The sequence below is a fragment of the Salvia splendens genome, chromosome 3 (assembly GCF_004379255.2).
Source record: "Salvia splendens isolate huo1 chromosome 3, SspV2, whole genome shotgun sequence".
In the NCBI taxonomy this organism is placed as follows: domain Eukaryota; kingdom Viridiplantae; phylum Streptophyta; class Magnoliopsida; order Lamiales; family Lamiaceae; genus Salvia; species Salvia splendens.
This window is the reverse complement of record NC_056034.1, coordinates 32,889,110-32,908,483: the sequence shown is the minus strand read 5'-3', so window position 1 is coordinate 32,908,483 and position 19,374 is coordinate 32,889,110. Positions and strand designations below refer to the sequence as shown.

The window sequence follows — 19,374 nt, the reverse complement described above, 5'->3', positions numbered from 1 at the left end:
GAGCTTGTGTCTGCATGCATATGCATTTGGCTATTTCCACTCATGTGGGGGATTGTAGAAATCATGGAATAAATATGTCCGGTCAATGGATTTTGACCAAATAATAAATGCGACGAGACATCTAATTTTGTGAAATTAAATGATATAGCGTCGATCTACATTTTACGTAGATAAATGTAGTTTATTCACTTTCTCAAATCCGATTTCCGGTGAGTGAGAAATAGTGGATTAAAGTTGGGCATAATTAGCTTTTTAATTAAAGCTTAGAGTTTGAGCTTAGGGAATAATTAACTAGTGCTAATTATCCCACATTGGAGAAGTGACACATCTTTTAATGTGTTTAAATTAAGTGACTTTATGTTACTTAATAATTATAGTGGACCAAGATGGGTGAAAGAGCCCGCACGCGCGCACACGCGCACGCCGCCGCCGCCCGCCCGCCCTAGCCCGAGCCCGTGCTCGCGGGCCTCGGGCCCAGGCCCGATCCCTATCCCGATCTCGATCTTGGACTTGGCAATTGGTCTTTGGGCTTGGGTTTGGACCCGTAGTAATCTTTTAGACCACCGCCGAGTCAGCAATCCAAGTGGCTTGACACATCGTCAAGCGTGGCACAATCAAAGCCTACAAGGCTGCCACGTGAGAAATCCACACGCGAAAGACACTATCCTGCCACACGCTTGTAACCGCCGACGGTTACGAATCTGCCATGATGAGCCTTCATGGCTTGGTTGACCCTGCATGGTGGCTTGGCCTATAAATAGGCTAGTCATTACACTGCATTAGACACAATATTCACAGGCATTTGCATCATAAGCTCTCTCCCTCTCTCTGCATTGTTTTTTCTGTCGAAAGCTCTGCCCTCTCCTCCATTCAGTTTGCCGGAGCTCTGTTGATTGCGGTGCTGCTTCACCAGAGACGTAGCCGTTTTATCTTTGGGGACGAAACGCCAAACCGAAGAGCACTACCGGGGCGTATCTCGTCTTGCGGAAAGAGGACTCATCAACTCGGCTAACAAATTTCACGGTTTAGTTGTTTCGATTTTCAGTTGTAATTTCAGTTCAGTTTTCATTTGTATTCCTTCTTTTGGTTTGTATTACGCTCGGTTGTATCTCTTGTAATCCCAGAAACCAACAATAAAAGGATAAATGAGATTCTTTTGGCAGATGAGCGAGAAAAGAAAATAAGAGACAATTATTCGCGGACGAAAGATATATATATATATATATATATATATATATATATATATATATATATATATGAGAGCGTTATTCTCTTATTCATCCCTTAGATCCTTTATTCTTCTTAATATGGGCCGTTAGATCTCATTCATCAACGGTCCAGATGATCTGCATTATTACACTATAATGGTGCATTATTAGTCGGTGTGCATTATTCAATTAAAAATCTGCATTATTACACTATAATGGTGCATTATTAGTCGGTGTGCATTATTCAACTGAATATCTGCATTATTAAATGACACGTGGCACCAATCTAACCGTCGGATGACAAAATCGTAGGACTGAGATTAAAAAGAATAAAGAACAAAAGATACAAAAAGGAAATGAATACGTCCCTATATATATAATATATATACTACCGCCAGCCCCTACTGCAATTTTTTTCTGCGTCCGCCCCCGATAACAGTCAAGCATGATTGAACGTGTTCTCTTATGCATTTTCTCATGTAGTAAGTAATTTCTTTGCTTTGCCATGTATTTATATTGGTTGTTCCCCAAAAACATTTTTTTTTTGTTTCTGACTTTTTGTTAGTCAAGGTTATTTTTGTTAGTCAAGGTTTCTTATTGCTGGGATATGTGAAATTGCGTTTGATATTTTGAAATTGTGAGGGAATTTTTCTTTAGTTTAGAATATGTCAATAACAATAAAGTTAGATAGTCATATCTTGTATAGCCATGAAATGACATTTCAATATATATGTACTATAGACAATAATAATTTAATTGTTTCATTAAATACTAAAAAAACTATACTACCTCATGTTTCCATTAAATTCACTTTTACTACTTTTAGCAAATGAACCTTAAAATCCACAAACTCATTCTACTCATAATTATTATAAAATTAATACTCCATATATAAAAGTGGAATCTATATTCCACTAACTTTTTCTACTCACTTCAAACAATTTTTTAAAACTCATACCGATCAAATATGAGATATTTAATGGGTATTGGAGAGAGTACATTATTATTACTTTGCTATATAACTAGTTCTAGTTGTTTTTTATTTCAATTCTTTTATTCGATTTTTGTGTTTCACTCTCTCTTTTTTTGAGACATGTAGAGTTGTTGACTAATTTATATTTATTTACATTACATTAAATAATCTTAATAATAATTTGTATAATTAAGTTGTGACAATACACTATAGCAAAAATAACCATGAAATTCATTCTTGACACCATTTTAATTTGCTAAAATTCTCATTTATCCAAATGAATCTAAGATCTACTAAATTTAAGAGTCACTGAGATTCCTATAGCAGTTTGAAACTTTGAATCATCAACCTCCTTTACATCAATTTATTGTATGTATCATAATTGTTTACTTATTACCGTATATAAGAGCATTAGAAATCAACGTCCTTCCCGGCGCCTAGCCACCGCCTAGTGGGACGAAGGTCAGGAAGGGCTCTATTGCGAGAGCCGAGCCGAGCAGGAAGGGGAGGGTGCCCGAGAGCAGCTGGGCGGTGGGACGCCGCCTATTGCGTGCCGAGAGCCGGGCCGAGCCAATTTTTCATTTTTTTTGTTTTTAATTTCTACTCTATACATGCAACTCATTACACTTTGTTTATTTTATACTCCCTCCGTCTCACTTTAGCAGCCCCATTGAGTTTTGCGCGAGTTTTAAGAAATGTAATGAAAAAGTTGGTAAAAAAATATAGTGGAATGTGGATCTCATTTTTATATACTATTAGTTCTACAATAAAATGTTAGTGGAATTTGGGTTATTACTATTTATGGAAGATTCTAATAGGGACTTTTAATGCGGGACGGACTAAACTGACTGAGAGTCTGAGACTGCTAAAGTGGGATGGAGGGGGTATTTGATAAACACCAACAATTAAATGAATTAAATTGGAGGGCTTTTTGGGAAGGCGGTTGGGAGGGCTGTGGGAGGGGCGTGATGATATGGCGGGAGAAATTTTAGAATGGGCTGTGGAAAGGGCACTTCCGATGTGAATGCTCTAAGTGTATATTATTTTGATCTTTTTAATTTTTAATTATTAGAGTATACTCCCTCCGTCCCCAAAAAGTATGAACTTTGCGTTCAGCACATGTTTTAATAAATAATAGAATAAGTAAGAGAGAGAGAGAGAAAGAGTAATGGAAATAATGTTAGTGGAGAGTGTGGTCCACATTATTATAACAAAAATACAATCATCTACACGAAGAAAACCTAATTATCCTTATGTCTCACTCAAAATATCCATATTTTTTAGTGGCACGTGATTTTAGGAGGAATTGATAGATGAATAAGTAAAGAGAATAAAGATAGTTGAATATTTTATTGAAGAGAGAGGAGTGAGACATTTATTTCTAAATATAGAAAATGAGCATTTGAATAGGATAAACAGAAAAAGAAATGTGGATATCTTGAATGAAAAGAAGAGAGTATTAAAATTTTTCATTTATTAATTTGATTGCTGAATCGTTACACCATATTTGGAGAAAGTGAAAAATTAAGAAATTAAAGCACCCATTGGAGTCAAAGAAAACGAAAACTTAATTTATTTGATAAAAATAAACAGGTATTCGGATACGAGTTTCAAGAGCACAGGAGCAATCATATCAAGATGACGAGCCCGAAGACCTACGACAAACAATGAGAGACAACTGGAGAAGAGAGGCTGTGCCGCCAAAGGCATTGTCCCGAGTGCGACTCGGATTATGTTTCGCGTTAAAATCTTTTATTCATTTCGTTTTGCTCTTATTTTTGCTTTGAGCAAAACTATAAGCGCCAGATTTTCTTTGCCAGTTCTTTCCTGAAAACGAATAGAGGTCGAATCAGCATTAACCTTGCTAAACAGAAACATTGCAGCCAACTGAGGGAGCCCATAGTCATATACAACCCTTTTCTAGGCCAACTCAAGGTTCTCCCACGTCTAATTACAACCTCTTCGTGTAGAATATCCTTGCGCTCGGTTGTAATAGGTTTCGATGAAGATTACAAAGTAGTGCAACTGTCGTTTTTTCAATATGCACCGCCATTACCACGCCTATGTGTACTCACGAAGAATGGATTCTTGGAGGGAGTAGGCCTTTGATAACTATCCAGGAAGGGTTAGTCGTAAGGTGCCAGAATGGCCACTGAAAGTGATGCGAGGAGATACTAAGCTTGGATGTGAGGTATTAATAGTATGACTTTTGCAAAAGATGAGTACTTGTTTTGGCGCTTTGAAGGATGAGAACTGTGTTGGATGTATTTGATGAACACTGAGATTGGGATAATACCTCGATGGAGGACTGGTTTTCATTCACCATTTATATTTTCAGAGTTTCTGGTTATTGTAGATTGTTTAATTTTATCATTCTCATATACCATCATTCTATCCAAATTGAGAAATGATTTATTTCATCTATTGTTATGCAAGTTAACTTGCAAATATTACTACTACGTTACAACGTTCTTCCAAAACCAGTGTTTCTTCCACAAGAAACTCATCTCCTCAATCGGAACACCCTTCGTCTCCGGCAAGAAAAGGTAGACGAAAAGAGTCATGACCACAATCCAGCCCGCGAAGAATAGGAAAATCCCGAATTTGAAAACACAGAGCATAGACAGAAACGCCTGCCCAATCACAAAGGTGAAGAACAGGTTAACCGCCACCGTGATGCTCTGCCCCGCCGACCGCGTCTCCAGCGCGAAGATCTCACTCGGCACGGTCCACCCCAGCGGCCCCCACGACCACCCGAACGCCATCACAAACAAGCACACCACCACCACCACCAGCATCGAATACCCCTTCGAAAGCTCCCCATCTCCCCTGAATTTCACCGCGAGAACAATCGCCGCGATCACCTGGCACGCGATCATCTGCACGCCCCCGCTGATCAGCAGCACCCTCCGCCCCAATCTGTCGACCGTCGCGATGGAGATGACTGTGGAGGCAGCCAGCACGCCCCCCGTCACGGCTGAAGAGTAGAGCGGCGCGTTCCCCTTCAGTCCCATGGCCTGGAAAAGCACGGGCGCGTAAAATAAAATGGCGTTGATGCCCGTTAATATCTGGAAAGCCGGCATGAAGACTGCCATCGCCAGCTGCGGCCGGTTCCGTCTTTCTAGAATGTTCCGGAAAGGATGCTTGATTGAGTTTGCGAGCTCGCTAGCATCCATTATGTCTTCAAATTCGGCGTCTACATCCTTTGTTCCTCTGATTTTTTCTAGCACTTTTCTGCCCTGCTCTTCAAATCCTCTTTCAATTAAGCTGTTGGGCGTTTCCGGGAGAAGTATCCCTCCGATCGTCATCAGAACGGCTGGCGCACCTGCCAGCCCCAGTGAGAGGCGCCATCCCGACGGCTCGAGCTTTTGCGTCCCGTAGTTGATCATATTCGCGGTGAATATCCCGAGCGTCGTCGCCAGCTGGAACATCATGTTCAGACCACCTCTCAGATGAGTCGGCGCCATTTCTGATAAGTAGAGCGGCACTGCCTATAAAATCACCAAATTTAGTCAAATTTTCTTAATGGTGCTGTGATAAAAAAAAAATTATGATAATTCCGTGTTAAATTAGTGCACTCCTGTTAAAAAAAATTAGTGTTATCAATGAATGCTTGAATAGTGATGTAACTCTGTGATAATTAAATGAATTCGTTTTGAACTTAAAAAATTAAAAGAAATATCTCAATTAGGTCAAATGCAAGAATTAAATTTTTTTGATAGATTTTATACAATTAACAAATTAGAGTTTTGGAGATTAGAATTATTGATAAATTAGTACCTGATTTCCAAATCCAATGCCCACACCGAGCATGATCCGGCCAAAAATGAGCATGACCAGATTGACCGCCGAGGCATCGAGCGCCGCTCCGATCAGGAAGCTCACGCCGCCGCAGACGATGCTGCTGCGGCGGCCGTATTTGCGCGTGATCGGAGACGCAACGAGGGAGGAGACAAGGCCGGCGAGATAGAGAGACGACGTGAAAGCAGACAGGCCTTGATTGTTGTACTTGCAGTAGTTGTTTTCATGAGCGCGCTGCTTGTTTCTATACACAGCGGGGAAGAATTTCTCCAGAAATCCATCCATCGATGTGACTCCCCCTTTCCAAACATAACATAACTCACATCAATTTCCAATTTGTCCAACAATTCGAGTTAATTAATTACTTACCTGAAATTCCAACATCGTAGCCGAAGAGGGATCCGCCGATTGCAGCAACGACGCAGGCAACGATGACGTAAGCAGTGACGCTCCCCTTATACTCCTCCGCCCTCTCTTTCGACACTCCGGCGGGACCCATCGACCCTCCCGCCATCGCCCCTTTCTTCTTCTTCTTTTTCACCTAACCCAAATCTGCATATGATCCAAAGCCACAATTCAACACGCAACAGACTTAGCTTCTCTGTGAATTCTTGTTCCTGATTCAAATTTCAATAGATGATAGCATCTAAAAGCTATTCAGTTAAATGTCAAATTGATTCAATAGTGCAGATGTAGAAAATAACAGCAGCATTTATATCAACAACCGTGAACGATACGAAGATGCCTGTTTTATTAATTTTATGTGTCCATGTATGCAACTTCATATGGATCCACTACAGCGGTGGGGCCCACATAGCATTGCATCATTATTATGAATCCAGTTTTATTATTGAAAGATACTGAGATATTCTACTTTGGTTTAGTAATAACTTCAACACTTCAACTTTGCAACAACTTTCAAACTTTCTTTTCTTTTTCTTTTTTCTAACCTTTTGCTTTATTTTGTGCATCCCTTTTTCTTTCATATAAACTTGGTACTAATTTTTTCTCAACACTTTTCTATGCATTTTTTTTTATCAAAAACGCCCTTTGTGGGCGGGGGTTTAGGCAGACCCCCTACCCGTAAATAAGCTCAAAATATAATGTTCCCAAAACATGATCTTAGCCCAAAAGTGACTAAAATCCAAAAACAAGAACATGAACATGCAAAACCAGATGTCCCACAAGCCGAGATCCCCCCCAGCTATCAAGAGGAAAAAGAAGGACTAAATAAACAAAAGGAAGAGACGAAAATACAAAAATTCTAACCATCATGAGAGTGAGGTCAATCCACATCTCTACGTCGGAAACGGAAGTTGGGATAACTAGCGCCTTCAGGTACCGATGCGCAGAGATTGGATCGAAGTACGTAAGGGCAGGGGTCTGGACCCCCTACCTGCCAGAAAGTCAGCATCCCGGTTCCCTTCTCTGTAGATGTGTGAGAATCGAACATGTCGTTGGGCTGTCATACTCCGGATCAAAGCCATATGATGTCTAAAATCTGCAGAGCCATGATGTCCAGATGGCAACAAACTAACCAGAGCCGCTGAGTCCAGCTCTATCCAAATGTGAGTAGAAAGCTCCATAGCCATCTCCAAACCCCGAATCAGAGCCAGAAGCTCCGCCTCAAAGCTCGATGATGCAGCTACCAGAGCACAGAAGGCGCGCAGAAGGCCTCCATCAGAACCACGAACCAATCCTCCACCCCCCGCTTCGAGTGTCGAAGTAGAGAATGCACCATCAGTGTTCAGCTTCACCCAAGGTGCATCAGGGAGATGCCATAGGACCATGAGCGACCGCAGAACACGTTGTCTGGGGGAGAAAGACATGAAATCAACCGACAACGAGCATCCCCTCCAATGAGTCGGGGTGATCCTGCCGGCCAGAACAAACACATGCAGGTGATGAGTGACCTGCCAAATAACATGTGAATGCCGAAAAGGACGACCGCCATGCTTGCAGCCATTCCTCTCCGTCCAAAGAAACCAAACAATCAAACAAGGAACAAGAAAACTAATATGCATGGCGAGAGCCCTCTGGAAAGAAGACCTCCATCAGTGACCTAGTCTAAGTGCAATATCAGTGCTCGTGTGAATCGGTGTGTGCGAGGAAGGAAACCAGGCATCGAAATACTCCCATGTGTAAATCGCCGACTGACTCGAAAAGAAGACATGATTGAGAGACTCGACCGAAGGAGACCGACAACACTGACACCTAGACGCTAACTCAATCCCCCTCCTCTGCAACTTCTCATCCACCGGCAGCCTACCAAACAGTAACCTCCAAATGAACACCGAGATGGTAGGGGTCAACCCTTGATTCCAAATAAGACAAAAAATCTCCCACTTCGGCAATCTAGTCCGGATGCTCTACTAGAGTGAGGTCACAGAGAACTCGCCATGACTAGTCAGACTCCACCACCTCACATCCTTCGCCCCCAACTCGATCGGCGTGGCTCTGATCTGGTCTATCAAATCTGGAGGTATGCCAAACCTGAAACACAAACTATGCAGCATATCCTCATCCCATGCATTCTCATGCCAATATGATGCAACGGTCTGGGATTGAGGAGGATCATTTTCCGGCATATACTCATGCATGTATGGCCAAATACGACGCTACCGACGCCAAGTAGGACTATCATGCGACCAACAAGGGATGTATGCAAATGACAAGGGAGGATACTGTACTTCTGGGTCATGAACTGCGCCCAGAGAGAGTCCTGAGCTAGAAGTCTCCACCACAACTTGAACCCAAAAACCACAGCCACTTCCCTGAAATGGAGAATACCCAAGCCACCCTCATCAAAAGGCAAGCAAATCTGTATCCAAGAAATCCAACACTTTTCAATGCATTACTAACTACTCTGTTCTCTTTTTATTCTACTCTTTTCAAGTCCTTATCCCTTCAACTTATCCAATAATAACTTCTACTCTATCCCAATAGTATAAGCGCATCCCCATTCGTGCTCTTGCCAACGAGCACGGATGTGGGCCCGAACCCACTTTTATTACTTTTTTACTCCCTACTCTTAGGCAAGAACACAACACCCACATCCGTGCTCTTCCGCAAGGACAAGCGCAAGGGTCCCACCATTCCATTATTCAATTTAAATAAAAAAAATTCCATAAAATTAAAATACATTAAAAATACCCGGAATAATATTACAAATTACAAAAAAATTAAAAATTACATAATTAAAATTCTTAAAATTAAAAATTACATAATTAAAATCCTAAAATTAAAATTTACATAATTAAACACCTAAAAAAAATTACATAATTATACTCCTAAAAAATAAAAATTACATAATTAAAGGCTAAAATACCCCCGTGGAAGCCTGTTCATTCGGCTCTACCCCCAATGTTCTTTGGAGACCCCGTATCATTGCCACATGCGATCAAAGTTGCTCGGGGGTCATATTTGACCTATTGGCCAAATTGAGTTGGGTCAAAACCCCCACAACGAGTTGGTGGGGGGTTGAGGTGGCACAAAGGGAGCGGGAGCGGGGGCAAATAGAGTCGCGGCGCGACGGCGGTTGGCCGTCGACTTCTTCCTTCCTTGCGGCCGACGTTGGAAACTACTCGGGCCGGCGTCGGGGCTACCCAAGTTAGCTCCGGCGAACTGGGTGGATACCTCATCGGAGCCGGCGTCGGATAGGGATACCGACCTCGACCGTTTGCCGGAGGAGCTAGAGGAGGATGCTACGTCTCCCATATACTTTGGATGCCCATGCACCTCCTGCCAAACATTGAGGTACTTGAACGGGGTAGTGTTGGGATTGGTAGGTCGCCAACGCGGCACTGATGGTGTCGACCTTGCGTCGTCCGCTCCCCGCCGACCGCTCTTCCTGGAGGTAATACCCCTGGAACATTTGGATTTCTTCGTTTGCTCTGTATATGACACTGCGCACCATACTCTCGTTGCGATTGATTGTTCCAGCCGGCCGGTTTTCATTGTACCGGCGACAGATGTGCCACCAAAAATGGTCCCCGGATTGGTTCATGCCAATCTCCGGATCTTCGGAGATAGAAAAAAACGCTTTGAATATTTGCTCCATATCCCCCGGAGTGTACGGGGTGCGGACACCACGAGTAGGAAGAGTAGGAGTTTGAGTGTCGCCGCTCCCTCCCGCTCTAGGTACGGGTGGTTCGGGTGCCCACCGTATTGCCCATCGGGGGCATCTTGGTCGTCGACCGGGTAAGGCCGGTAGCCACCCAGAGCTTGCGAACTTTGGGTTTGAGGAGGGGTCGAAAATTCCATTTTCGGACTAAGAAATGGTTGTGAACTGAACCATTCGTGGTTCCAACCATGGAAGCCGGAGGGGTGATCGTCGGAGCCGGACATTTTTTTGTTAATAGTGAAAGAAAGATTGAGAATTGTAAGAATGGAAAGAAGAGAATTTAGATGAGAATTGTGTAGTGTGGTGTGAATTTTTTGTGTGGAAGTGGGGATATTTATAGATGAATATGTGTATTTTGGGGAAAAAATTGAAAAATAAATTAAAAGTGGGGAGAAAACGGATATAATTTTTTGGGAAGTAGGAAAATATTTTTTTATTTTTAATCGGATTTTTTAATTAAAATCTGATTTTTTTATAAAAAATATTAAATTCCAATGGATTTGTCGTTGGCCAATCTGGAGCCGCCACGTCAGCTGCTCGCTGGTACGAACATGCTTTTAGCTAAGAGCAGCGCCGCGCCAGCGGCAAGACCGCAACTGCGAGCAGCGTTCCGCCGCACCGCTGGCACGGACGGACGGATACCATCCTTCTACCGCTGCGGATGCTCTAAAGATATCTCTTCTCATTATTAACTTCCAAAATAGGCTTAAGGGCATGAAAGGGCTTGCCAGAGAATTAATGAGAAATGATCGAATATAGTATTTGGGAAAATTTCCCCTTAAGAGGGCTTGCCAGAGAATTAATGAGAAATGGTCGAATATAGTATTTGGGAAAATTATTAATTAAATCATAATTTTTGGTTGACTTGATCAATCCCATAACTTATACTCCGTACATCCCAAGATAAGCGACTCACATTCCTTTTTGGGACGTCCCAAGATAAATGAGCCATTTCCTGTTTTGGTATTCTCTCTCTTACTCTTTCTCTCTACTTTATTAACTCTCTTACTTTATTCACTTTCCACTTTACTAACAAAACCCTATTTCCTTAAATCCCGTGCCGAAAATTCTGTGCTCACTTATCTTGGGACGGAGGGAGTACAATCAATCATTTAAATCATAACTTTTGTATATTTCTCAATTATCTCATACAATTAAAATTTTGATGAAATTTGTCATTTAAATCATAATATTTGGTTAACTTCTGAATAGTTTATTATTGTACTATATTATGGTGGTCTATTTCTAAATGAATATTATGTAATTGGTAAAGATATGATGACGAAAAGTATAACAGTTACAACAAATTTCAACACAATTTTAATTGTATGGGACAATTAAGAAATATACCAGAAGTTATTATTTAATTAGTTGATTTAATAGGTTACAAGACTAACGAGAAGTCCATCTAAAATTATGATTTAAATGACAATCTTTCCTATAAACTGACTAGGATATAGACATAACTTCGTCTTTTATCCTTAAGATTACTATTGCATAGTCATTTTTATTGTTTTTTCATTTTAATTTCCTTTTCTTTTTTCTTTTCTTGTTTAATAGAATGTTTTTATATTTTTTATCATGTCAATTTCATTAGCATAAAATTTAATTTCTTGATTAAAATAATTGATCTATGAATTTAATTTTAATATTTAATTAAGTTTAAATGAATCTCGTATTTTAAAATTATAAAAGAATTTAATAGAAAATAAAAGTGAGATCTAGTTAAAAAATGAATAGTGAGTTGTGGGTATTATTTCAAAGTAAGAAATGAGATGGAAAAGTGTAGTGAGAACCACAAATATTAGGGCACGTTCGCAGTTCCTTAATTTGCCATAATTGAGTGCAAAAGTGGCCAAAGTTGACGGTTCAGAGTTCCTTTTATAAAAAATGGTCGGCCCTCGTTAATGCCCCCGGCCCGCACTGTTTTCTTTGACTTTCTGTGTAATTAATTCACCCGCCCCACCATATATACATTTCTGCTCCGCTACGGTACCTACATAATTGGTGCAAAGATTACCATTGTGTCCCTGAAAATTTGGATTCCCCCAATGCCAAATTTTTGGTCTTCATTTCGAGGAGTGTATTTCAAGAACTGTCTCTCTAAGTTGTAGATCTGCCGACAGATCTAACACTGTAGAGTTCTCCACAAGTAGGGCAATGTGAGTTTAAAGTGGGAGGTTACCTTCGGGAATTGTTATCGGTATGGAGTGTGGTGTTATAGGAAAGTCGAATTTTTCTTATTTATTCTAAACTGTTTTTGGCTTAATATTGCAGGGAAGAGTCAGAGAGGAAGGATGGTTGTGCGGGCATCAACATCTTCGTGTGACCCATTTTCAGCGAAAGGTATGTGTGCGATAATGTTTTAGGAGTATGTGTTAATATCAATCGAAGTACTTTTTTACTATTTCCATATTTTTTTCGGACGAAAATACCCTCAATATCTTGAAGGATACATACTCCTACAAATCTTCGAATGGATCGGAACACATTTGGGCAAATCTGTCGCATACTATCAGAACAAAGTGGGTTGCGGACTGGCAAGTGTGTTGGGGTTGAGGAACAAGTCGCAATGTTCATCAGTGTCCTCGCCTATCATCAAAAGAACCGCGTTGTGAAATTCCAGTTCTGGAGATCTGGTTCTACGATTTCGCATTATGTTAACTAGGTTCTAGGAGTTGTTCTTAGTCTACATGGAATCCTGCTTTCGAGGGCCGTACCCGTTCCCGACGACTGCACCTACTACCGTTGGACGTGGTTTATAGTGGGTTTAACTATAGTGTACTTTGAAATAAATCGTTGTTATTTTGTATTAATTGATATTATAGACCTAAATGCCGAACAACCTGTTTACTTTGATCAGGACTATCTTGGCGCGCTTGATGGTACGCATATCAACCTTCTAGTGAGAAACACTGATAAGCCTCGGTATCGGACCAAAAAATGTCAAAGTGCTACCAACACTTTAGTCGTTTGTAACCGGATCATGCAGTTCGTGTACATACTACCAGGTGAGAGGGTTCAGCCGCTGATTCTCGTGTATTGTGTGACGCCGTTTGTTGGGCTGATGGACATAAGGTTCCAGAAGGTATATCTCGACAAACACCTTCACGGTATGCATGGTTAACAATGTGTCGCATAATCTGATTTGCTTGTTTTTTGTGTGTAGGTTGTTATTACCTTTGTGACAACGGATATGCCAATAGCAAGAGATTCTTGACACCGTACAAGTGTGTCCATTACCACCTCAAAAAACGGAGTCCTGGGAATGCGATGCCGCAAAACTCTAAGGAGATGTTCAACATGTGACACACGAAAGCGAGAAATGTCATTGAGCGTGCGTTTGCAGTGCTGAAGATGCTTTGGGGCATATTACGTTGTGCCTCTTACTACCCAGTCAAAACTCAAATAAGGCTTATTATGGCATGTTGTTTGTTGCATAATTTCATCCGTCGCGAAATGGCGATTGATCCTATTGAAGCCCAACTTGATAGATGTGTTGACTACAACTCAAACCTATGTGACGGCGGTGTACCCGACCATGTCGAGTCGGTCGAGCCGTCGGCGGAATGGTCACAGTTTCATGACAATTTAGTTGGTATGATGTGGGCTAATAGATATCGTGCATGAATAGGAAATTTGTTCCCTAGGTCTTTTGGTTGGTAGAACGATATTGCCTGTACCTGAATCATGTGTTGCACTTTATTTTTCGATCATTCACTCATACGCATATTGTTTGTTTTCATATTGCTAACTTTTTTTGGCAGTCATCCTTATCCATTATGCGAATAGAAGATAACACCCCACAGTGTTGTTGTGGTAATGGGAGGATGGTCATGCGTTGTACAGGGAGAGCGGCGAATAATGCAGAACAATACTACTATAACTGTCCGGTTAATGGAGACCACCAAGGGTCGTTCAAGTGGTGTGATGAGTGGGATGAAAGCCATCATGCCGCAACCTATGGTCGTCCCTCCAAACTGACCAACCGGGTCCCTATTATTGCAAAACGTCGTGATGAATGTGATGATGACATTGTTCCTTGCCGTGAATGTTTCCCAAACATTAATAACACGGGGATAGCGTCGACATTTGACACTTGCATTTATGTCTTTGGTGCTCGTCTTACTTGGAATTGTAATTGAGAAATTGTGTTAGGTGTATTTCTAACATGTATGAAATGCAAAATATTTCACTACGCATTAAATGACGAATAGATTGTTAAAAATAGATACAATACATTCCACATTCAAACAATCCCCCCTACAAACTTGAACAATGGATCATACAATTACAAGAGAGAGACTACACCCAAAAACGTACACAGCTATTGGTGCAAACCTTCACCAAATACCAATACAAATATAATAATTCCTAGAAAATTCGGCCCCAACCAACTATGCACGATCAAACCAAACGTAGAACGTTACATCATTCGCATTCATGAATTTGAAATTGCAACTATCCCCTAAATGTATTCGATTGGCTCGTTTGAAATGTTTCCACCCATGCATCACCCATATCTGGTTAATTCTTTTTGTGTTCTAGGACACATTAGCCATTCCATCTTAATACTGTGTTTTTTTTAGCTTACCAGTTTGTGAGAAATGCATGATCGTCATGCGTCTTTGGTTAATGAAAGACGCATGAAAAACACACCAGTTTCATGTGTTTTAACGGAAGACGCATGAAAGACATGCGTCTTTTCATTTTTTTAATTTTTTATTTAAAGACGCATGACCCTCATGCGTCTCTAGGTAAAACGCATGAGTGTCATGCGTCTCTATTTTAAACAAAATTACGAGTTCCAGAAGCAGAATACCATTCTGCGCGAAAGAAGAGAGAAAAGGGGGCAGTGCAATTTTCTTCTGATTTCCGGCGATTTCTTCCATTTTCTCGTTATATTTCGGTAAGTATATCTCTTATTCTTAATTATTGCATAATATTGTTAGATTATGTTGGTTTTCCCTGATTTACTAAATTAGGGTTTATAGGGAAAAATTGTCTCTAATTTTTGTATTTGTTATATTTTCTTATGCAGAAATCATGCAAATATTTGTGAGTTTATATTGGGGAGGTAAAATAGTTCAACTTCCACAGTTGGGTATTTGTTATGATCCACCTCGGGCAAGAGGCTCCATTATATTAAATTCATGCGTTTCGTATTCTGAATTAGTTGCAATGATATGTGGTGCGATTAGAATAGATATGAATCAACACGTCATTCAAATATCATGGAGACATTGTCTAGTCTTTGTATCCAGTATGAGTTATATATGTTCTGATATTTACACTGATCAAAGTGTGGAGTGCCACCTTTGTAGCTAGAATGAATGAATTTAATTGACAATACTTACTTGGATTCTCAGAAATTTCTTTCTATGAAGCTCCTTGACAATGGTATTCTTTTCGTGCATTTAAAACTTTTGATTGACCTGCAATTTGCAAGTGATGCATCACTGTTTCCTTTTAATGAAAAGTAGTGACTCATTCTTGTTCCTCTTGAGTCATTTTCAGAGCCATTCTAATCAAGGGCAATTTCAATAAGTGCTCCTCATGTTGAAACCCGTTCTGATCCAAGTAAGACTGTTAAGTAGATTTCTAAATTCTTGATACAAGACTCTTAAGAAAGACAATGGCTCGATCTCTGCAAACACATATGAGGAATAAGTTTCAAGAGACACATACAAAAAGATGATACACCAACAACACGAGGAGTCGAATATTTTTGCATCCATGCTTAGTTGTAGCAAGCGGCTGAAGAATCGAACGTTATGCCCTACCTAGATATTAGGTCTTGAGAAATAGAAAGCTGAGAGAAGCCGTGTACACCAAATGATCATGTTTTGCGACTCAGAATTTATATAAGTGGTTGATCAAGGGATATACGGATAACAACAGAAAGTTGTGAGTCGGAGTATTTAAGATCGTCGTATAAGAGCATCATTGTACGATAGTATTGGAATGAAAATACGAGCACCCTGATAGATTAAGATATACGAACGAAGGTCGTCGATGAGAGGAAATCGTCCAACAAGTGGCGAAATTGAATCAACTAAAATGGGAAACAATCGAAAGGAGAAACACGTGCAAGCACCATCACCACCACCACCTCCGCCTCCAGTAGACCGAGAAATTATGAAGATGTTCTTAAAACAAAAGCCACCCGTCTTCGATGGAATGGGAGAGCCGGAAAAGGCTGAGAGTTGGATACGTGCATTGGAGCGTATTTTCACGATTCTAATGTGCAACGATGCGGAACGAATGACTTGTGTGACTTACCAATTGACTGGGTCAGCTGACTTCTGGTGGGATACCAAGATGAAGACCACGCCACGAGATCAAGTGGGTAGAATGACTTGGGAGAACTTTAAGGAGGCGATATATAGCAAGTACGTACCAATGAGCTAATGAAAGGCAAAGGCGGCTGAGTTTTACAACTTAACCCAAGGGCGTATGTCGGTGACTGAATATGACCGCGCACTCTGCGATATGACTCGGTATGCACCTGAACAAGTTGACACCTACTAGAAGCTGACCGATAAGTTCCGTGAGGGTCTAAGGCATGAGATTAAGATGGAATTAGCTAGTCGTGGGAGACTTACATACGCGGAAGCGTTGGCCCTCGCACTAGATGTTGAGGCAACTATGCCCAAGGAGAGGACGATGTGAAACACTACACTGGCACTGCCTCCATCACATTATTCTCAAGAGAAGAGAAAGTGGGATGAGAATAGGACCCACTATGAAAACAAGAGGTACCAGCCCACCCAAAACTGACCACAGTATGGGGGCAGACAAAATTTCTCTAACTAGAAGGGTGACTTCCGACCCAGGCCACCACAATGCAATGTGTGCTCTAAGTACCATTTCGGAGAGGGTAGAATGCATAACACTACCAAGTGCTTTAACTGTGGGGAAAATGGCCACTTCTCTAGAGAGTGTCCGAGCAAGAATGTGGGGATGGGGTCAAGGCAGAACAATCAAGGATTCCGTCAGCAGTCGAGGGCACCACCGGCGGAACCAACCAAGGATGAATCGTGATCAACCTCCGCGACAACAACAACCTCACCGCCCAAGACTTCCCTCCCAGGATAGAGCATATGCGCTGAGTTCTAAACAACCCAAGACTGAGCAAGGGAGTCACGAGAACGGAAACTTGGCAGGTATGGGCCAACTCCTCGATACACCTATTGTTGTATTGTTTGATACAGGCGCATCGCATTCTTTCATATCAGAACTATGTGTGGACACATTAAGTATGCCTGCTAATATATCTGAACATAAGATGATGGTGACCTCACCAGTGGGAGGGGTAATAGAGATTTCTCGAACATGCTCGAATGTAGAAATTTTTATGGGAGAACTTAAGCTAGTCGCGCACAACTTAAAAGTCATGGCAATGGGGAATATCGATATAATCTTGGGAATGGATTGGTTAACTGTGAATTTTGCTACTATTCGTTGCAAGGAGAGACAAATAGCATTACAAGTCCTGGAAAATAACCAATCGTGTATCATGAAATCACGATGAACCGGAACACGTCTATCATCTCCGCACACCAAGCCACTACGATGTTGAGGAAAGGGCGCCCTGCCTATCTGGTCTATCTACAAAGAGATGAGAAGGAAGAAAGGAAAGTGGATGATGTTGCTGTGGTACGAGAATTTCCAGACGTTTTTCCTGAAGCTTTTCCCGGCCCACCGCCAGATCGACAATTGGAGTTCACAATCGACCTAGAGCCTGGGTCGGTACCTGTGTCTAAGGCCCCATATCGAATGACGCCTAAAGAGTTGGAAGAACTCAAGATATAACTTCAAGAGCTTATGAACTTGGGTTTCATTAGACCCAGTATTTCACCGTGGGGCGCGCCTGTGCTTTTTGTGAAGAAGAAGGATGGGACGATGAGGATGTGTATCGATTATAGAGAGTTGAACAAGATGACTCTCAAGAACAAATATCCACTGCCGAGGATATATGACCTATTCGATCAACTTCGAGGAGCCGGTGTGTTCTCAAAGATGGACTTAAGGTTCGTATACCATCAATTGAGAGTCCGAAGAAAGGACATACCGAAGACTGCTTCTCAAAGATGGACTTAAGGTTCGTATACCATCAAAGATGGACTTAAGGTTCGTAATGCCGTTTGGATTGACGAATGCACCTGCAGTATTCATGGATTTGATGAATCGAGTATTTCATCCATATGTGGATAAATTCGTTTTGGTCTTCATAGATTATGTACTCGTCTACTCGAAGGATGAGAAAGGACACGAGGAACACATGCGAATCACTTTGGAGCCGTTGAGGAGTGAAAAACTATATGCCAAATTCAGCAAGTGTGAGTTTTGGCTTAAGGAAGTGAATTTCTTGGGTCACATTGTGTCGGCAGAAGGAATTCGAGTGGACCCCGCCAAGGTTGAGGTGGTACACCAATGGAAAGCACCTTCAACACCAAACGAGATTCGGAGTTTCCTAGGCTTGGCAGGATACTGCCGAAGGTTTATTGAGGGATTCTCCAAGATAGCGAGACCCATGACCCAACAACTCAAGAAAGGGACAAAAGTCAATTGGACCTCGGAGTGTGAGGCAAGTTTCCAACTCTTGAAGGAGAAACTAACTAGTGTACTGATTCTAGCCGTTCCAGAGCCTGGAGTGAACCACGTGGTATACACTGACGCTTCGAAGGTGGGACTTGGATGTGTGTTAATTCAACAACAAGAGTTGAACTATCCAACCCACGACTTGGAGTTAGCAGCGGTAGTACACGCCTTAAAGATCTGGAGACATCATCTCTACGGAGTCCGATGTGAGATCTTTACGGATCACAAAAGTCTAAAGTATTTCTTCGAGCAGAAAGATTTGAACATGCGGCAACAAAGATGGCTCGAGTTGGTGAAGGACTACGATTGTGGCATCAATTACCACCCCGGCAAAGCAAATGTAGTGGCAGATGCTTTGAGCCGGAAGGACCATTCCCAACTGGCCACTTTTCTCACCAAAGAAGAAAGCTTGATTCGCGAGTTTAGCAAATGCGTTTGGAAGTGGTGAGGGCACCTGAAACAGTGGTAGCGCGAATCACCACTTTAGCTGTTGAACCTGACCTAAGGCCGAGAATTATTAAAGCACAACAGATGGATGCGAAATTGGAGGAAATTCATGTGGAAGTGCGAACCGGTGGATCTGGGAATTTTAGTGAAGAAGGTGACAATGCCCTTACTTTCAAAGGAAGACTATGCATACCGGATAATGAGGAACTCAAAAACGA

General features: G+C 41.5%; 2 protein-coding genes and 1 long non-coding RNA gene across 7 annotated transcripts; 2 read left to right on the top strand and 1 right to left on the bottom strand.

Moving 5' to 3' along the window:
- Positions 1-4,573: 4,573 nt before the first annotated feature.
- On the bottom strand, positions 4,574-6,734 carry LOC121797349 (sugar carrier protein A). Its single transcript, XM_042196105.1, has 3 exons — positions 6,352-6,734; positions 5,962-6,281; positions 4,574-5,672 (listed from the first exon to the last, which is right to left on the bottom strand). The coding sequence occupies exons 1-3, from the start codon at positions 6,494-6,496 to the stop codon at positions 4,638-4,640; spliced, it is 1,500 nt and encodes a 499-aa protein (XP_042052039.1). The 5' UTR covers positions 6,497-6,734; the 3' UTR covers positions 4,574-4,637.
- Positions 6,735-12,080: 5,346 nt separating this feature from the next.
- On the top strand, positions 12,081-14,333 carry LOC121793418. Of its 5 annotated transcripts, none has more exons than XR_006049107.1 (5): positions 12,085-12,308; positions 12,383-12,451; positions 12,557-12,869; positions 12,969-13,193; positions 13,275-14,333. It is a non-coding gene; the product is annotated as an uncharacterized LOC121793418 (long non-coding RNA). The 5 variants fall into 5 exon arrangements; XR_006049104.1 differs by having other exon boundaries at positions 12,092-12,308; positions 12,383-12,869; positions 13,275-13,703; positions 13,873-14,333; XR_006049105.1 differs by having other exon boundaries at positions 12,081-12,308; positions 12,383-12,886.
- Positions 14,334-17,060: 2,727 nt separating this feature from the next.
- On the top strand, positions 17,061-17,639 carry LOC121796881. The gene has a single exon (XM_042195653.1). The coding sequence runs from the start codon at positions 17,061-17,063 to the stop codon at positions 17,637-17,639; it is 579 nt and encodes a 192-aa protein (XP_042051587.1).
- The last annotated feature ends 1,735 nt before the right edge of the window (positions 17,640-19,374 follow it).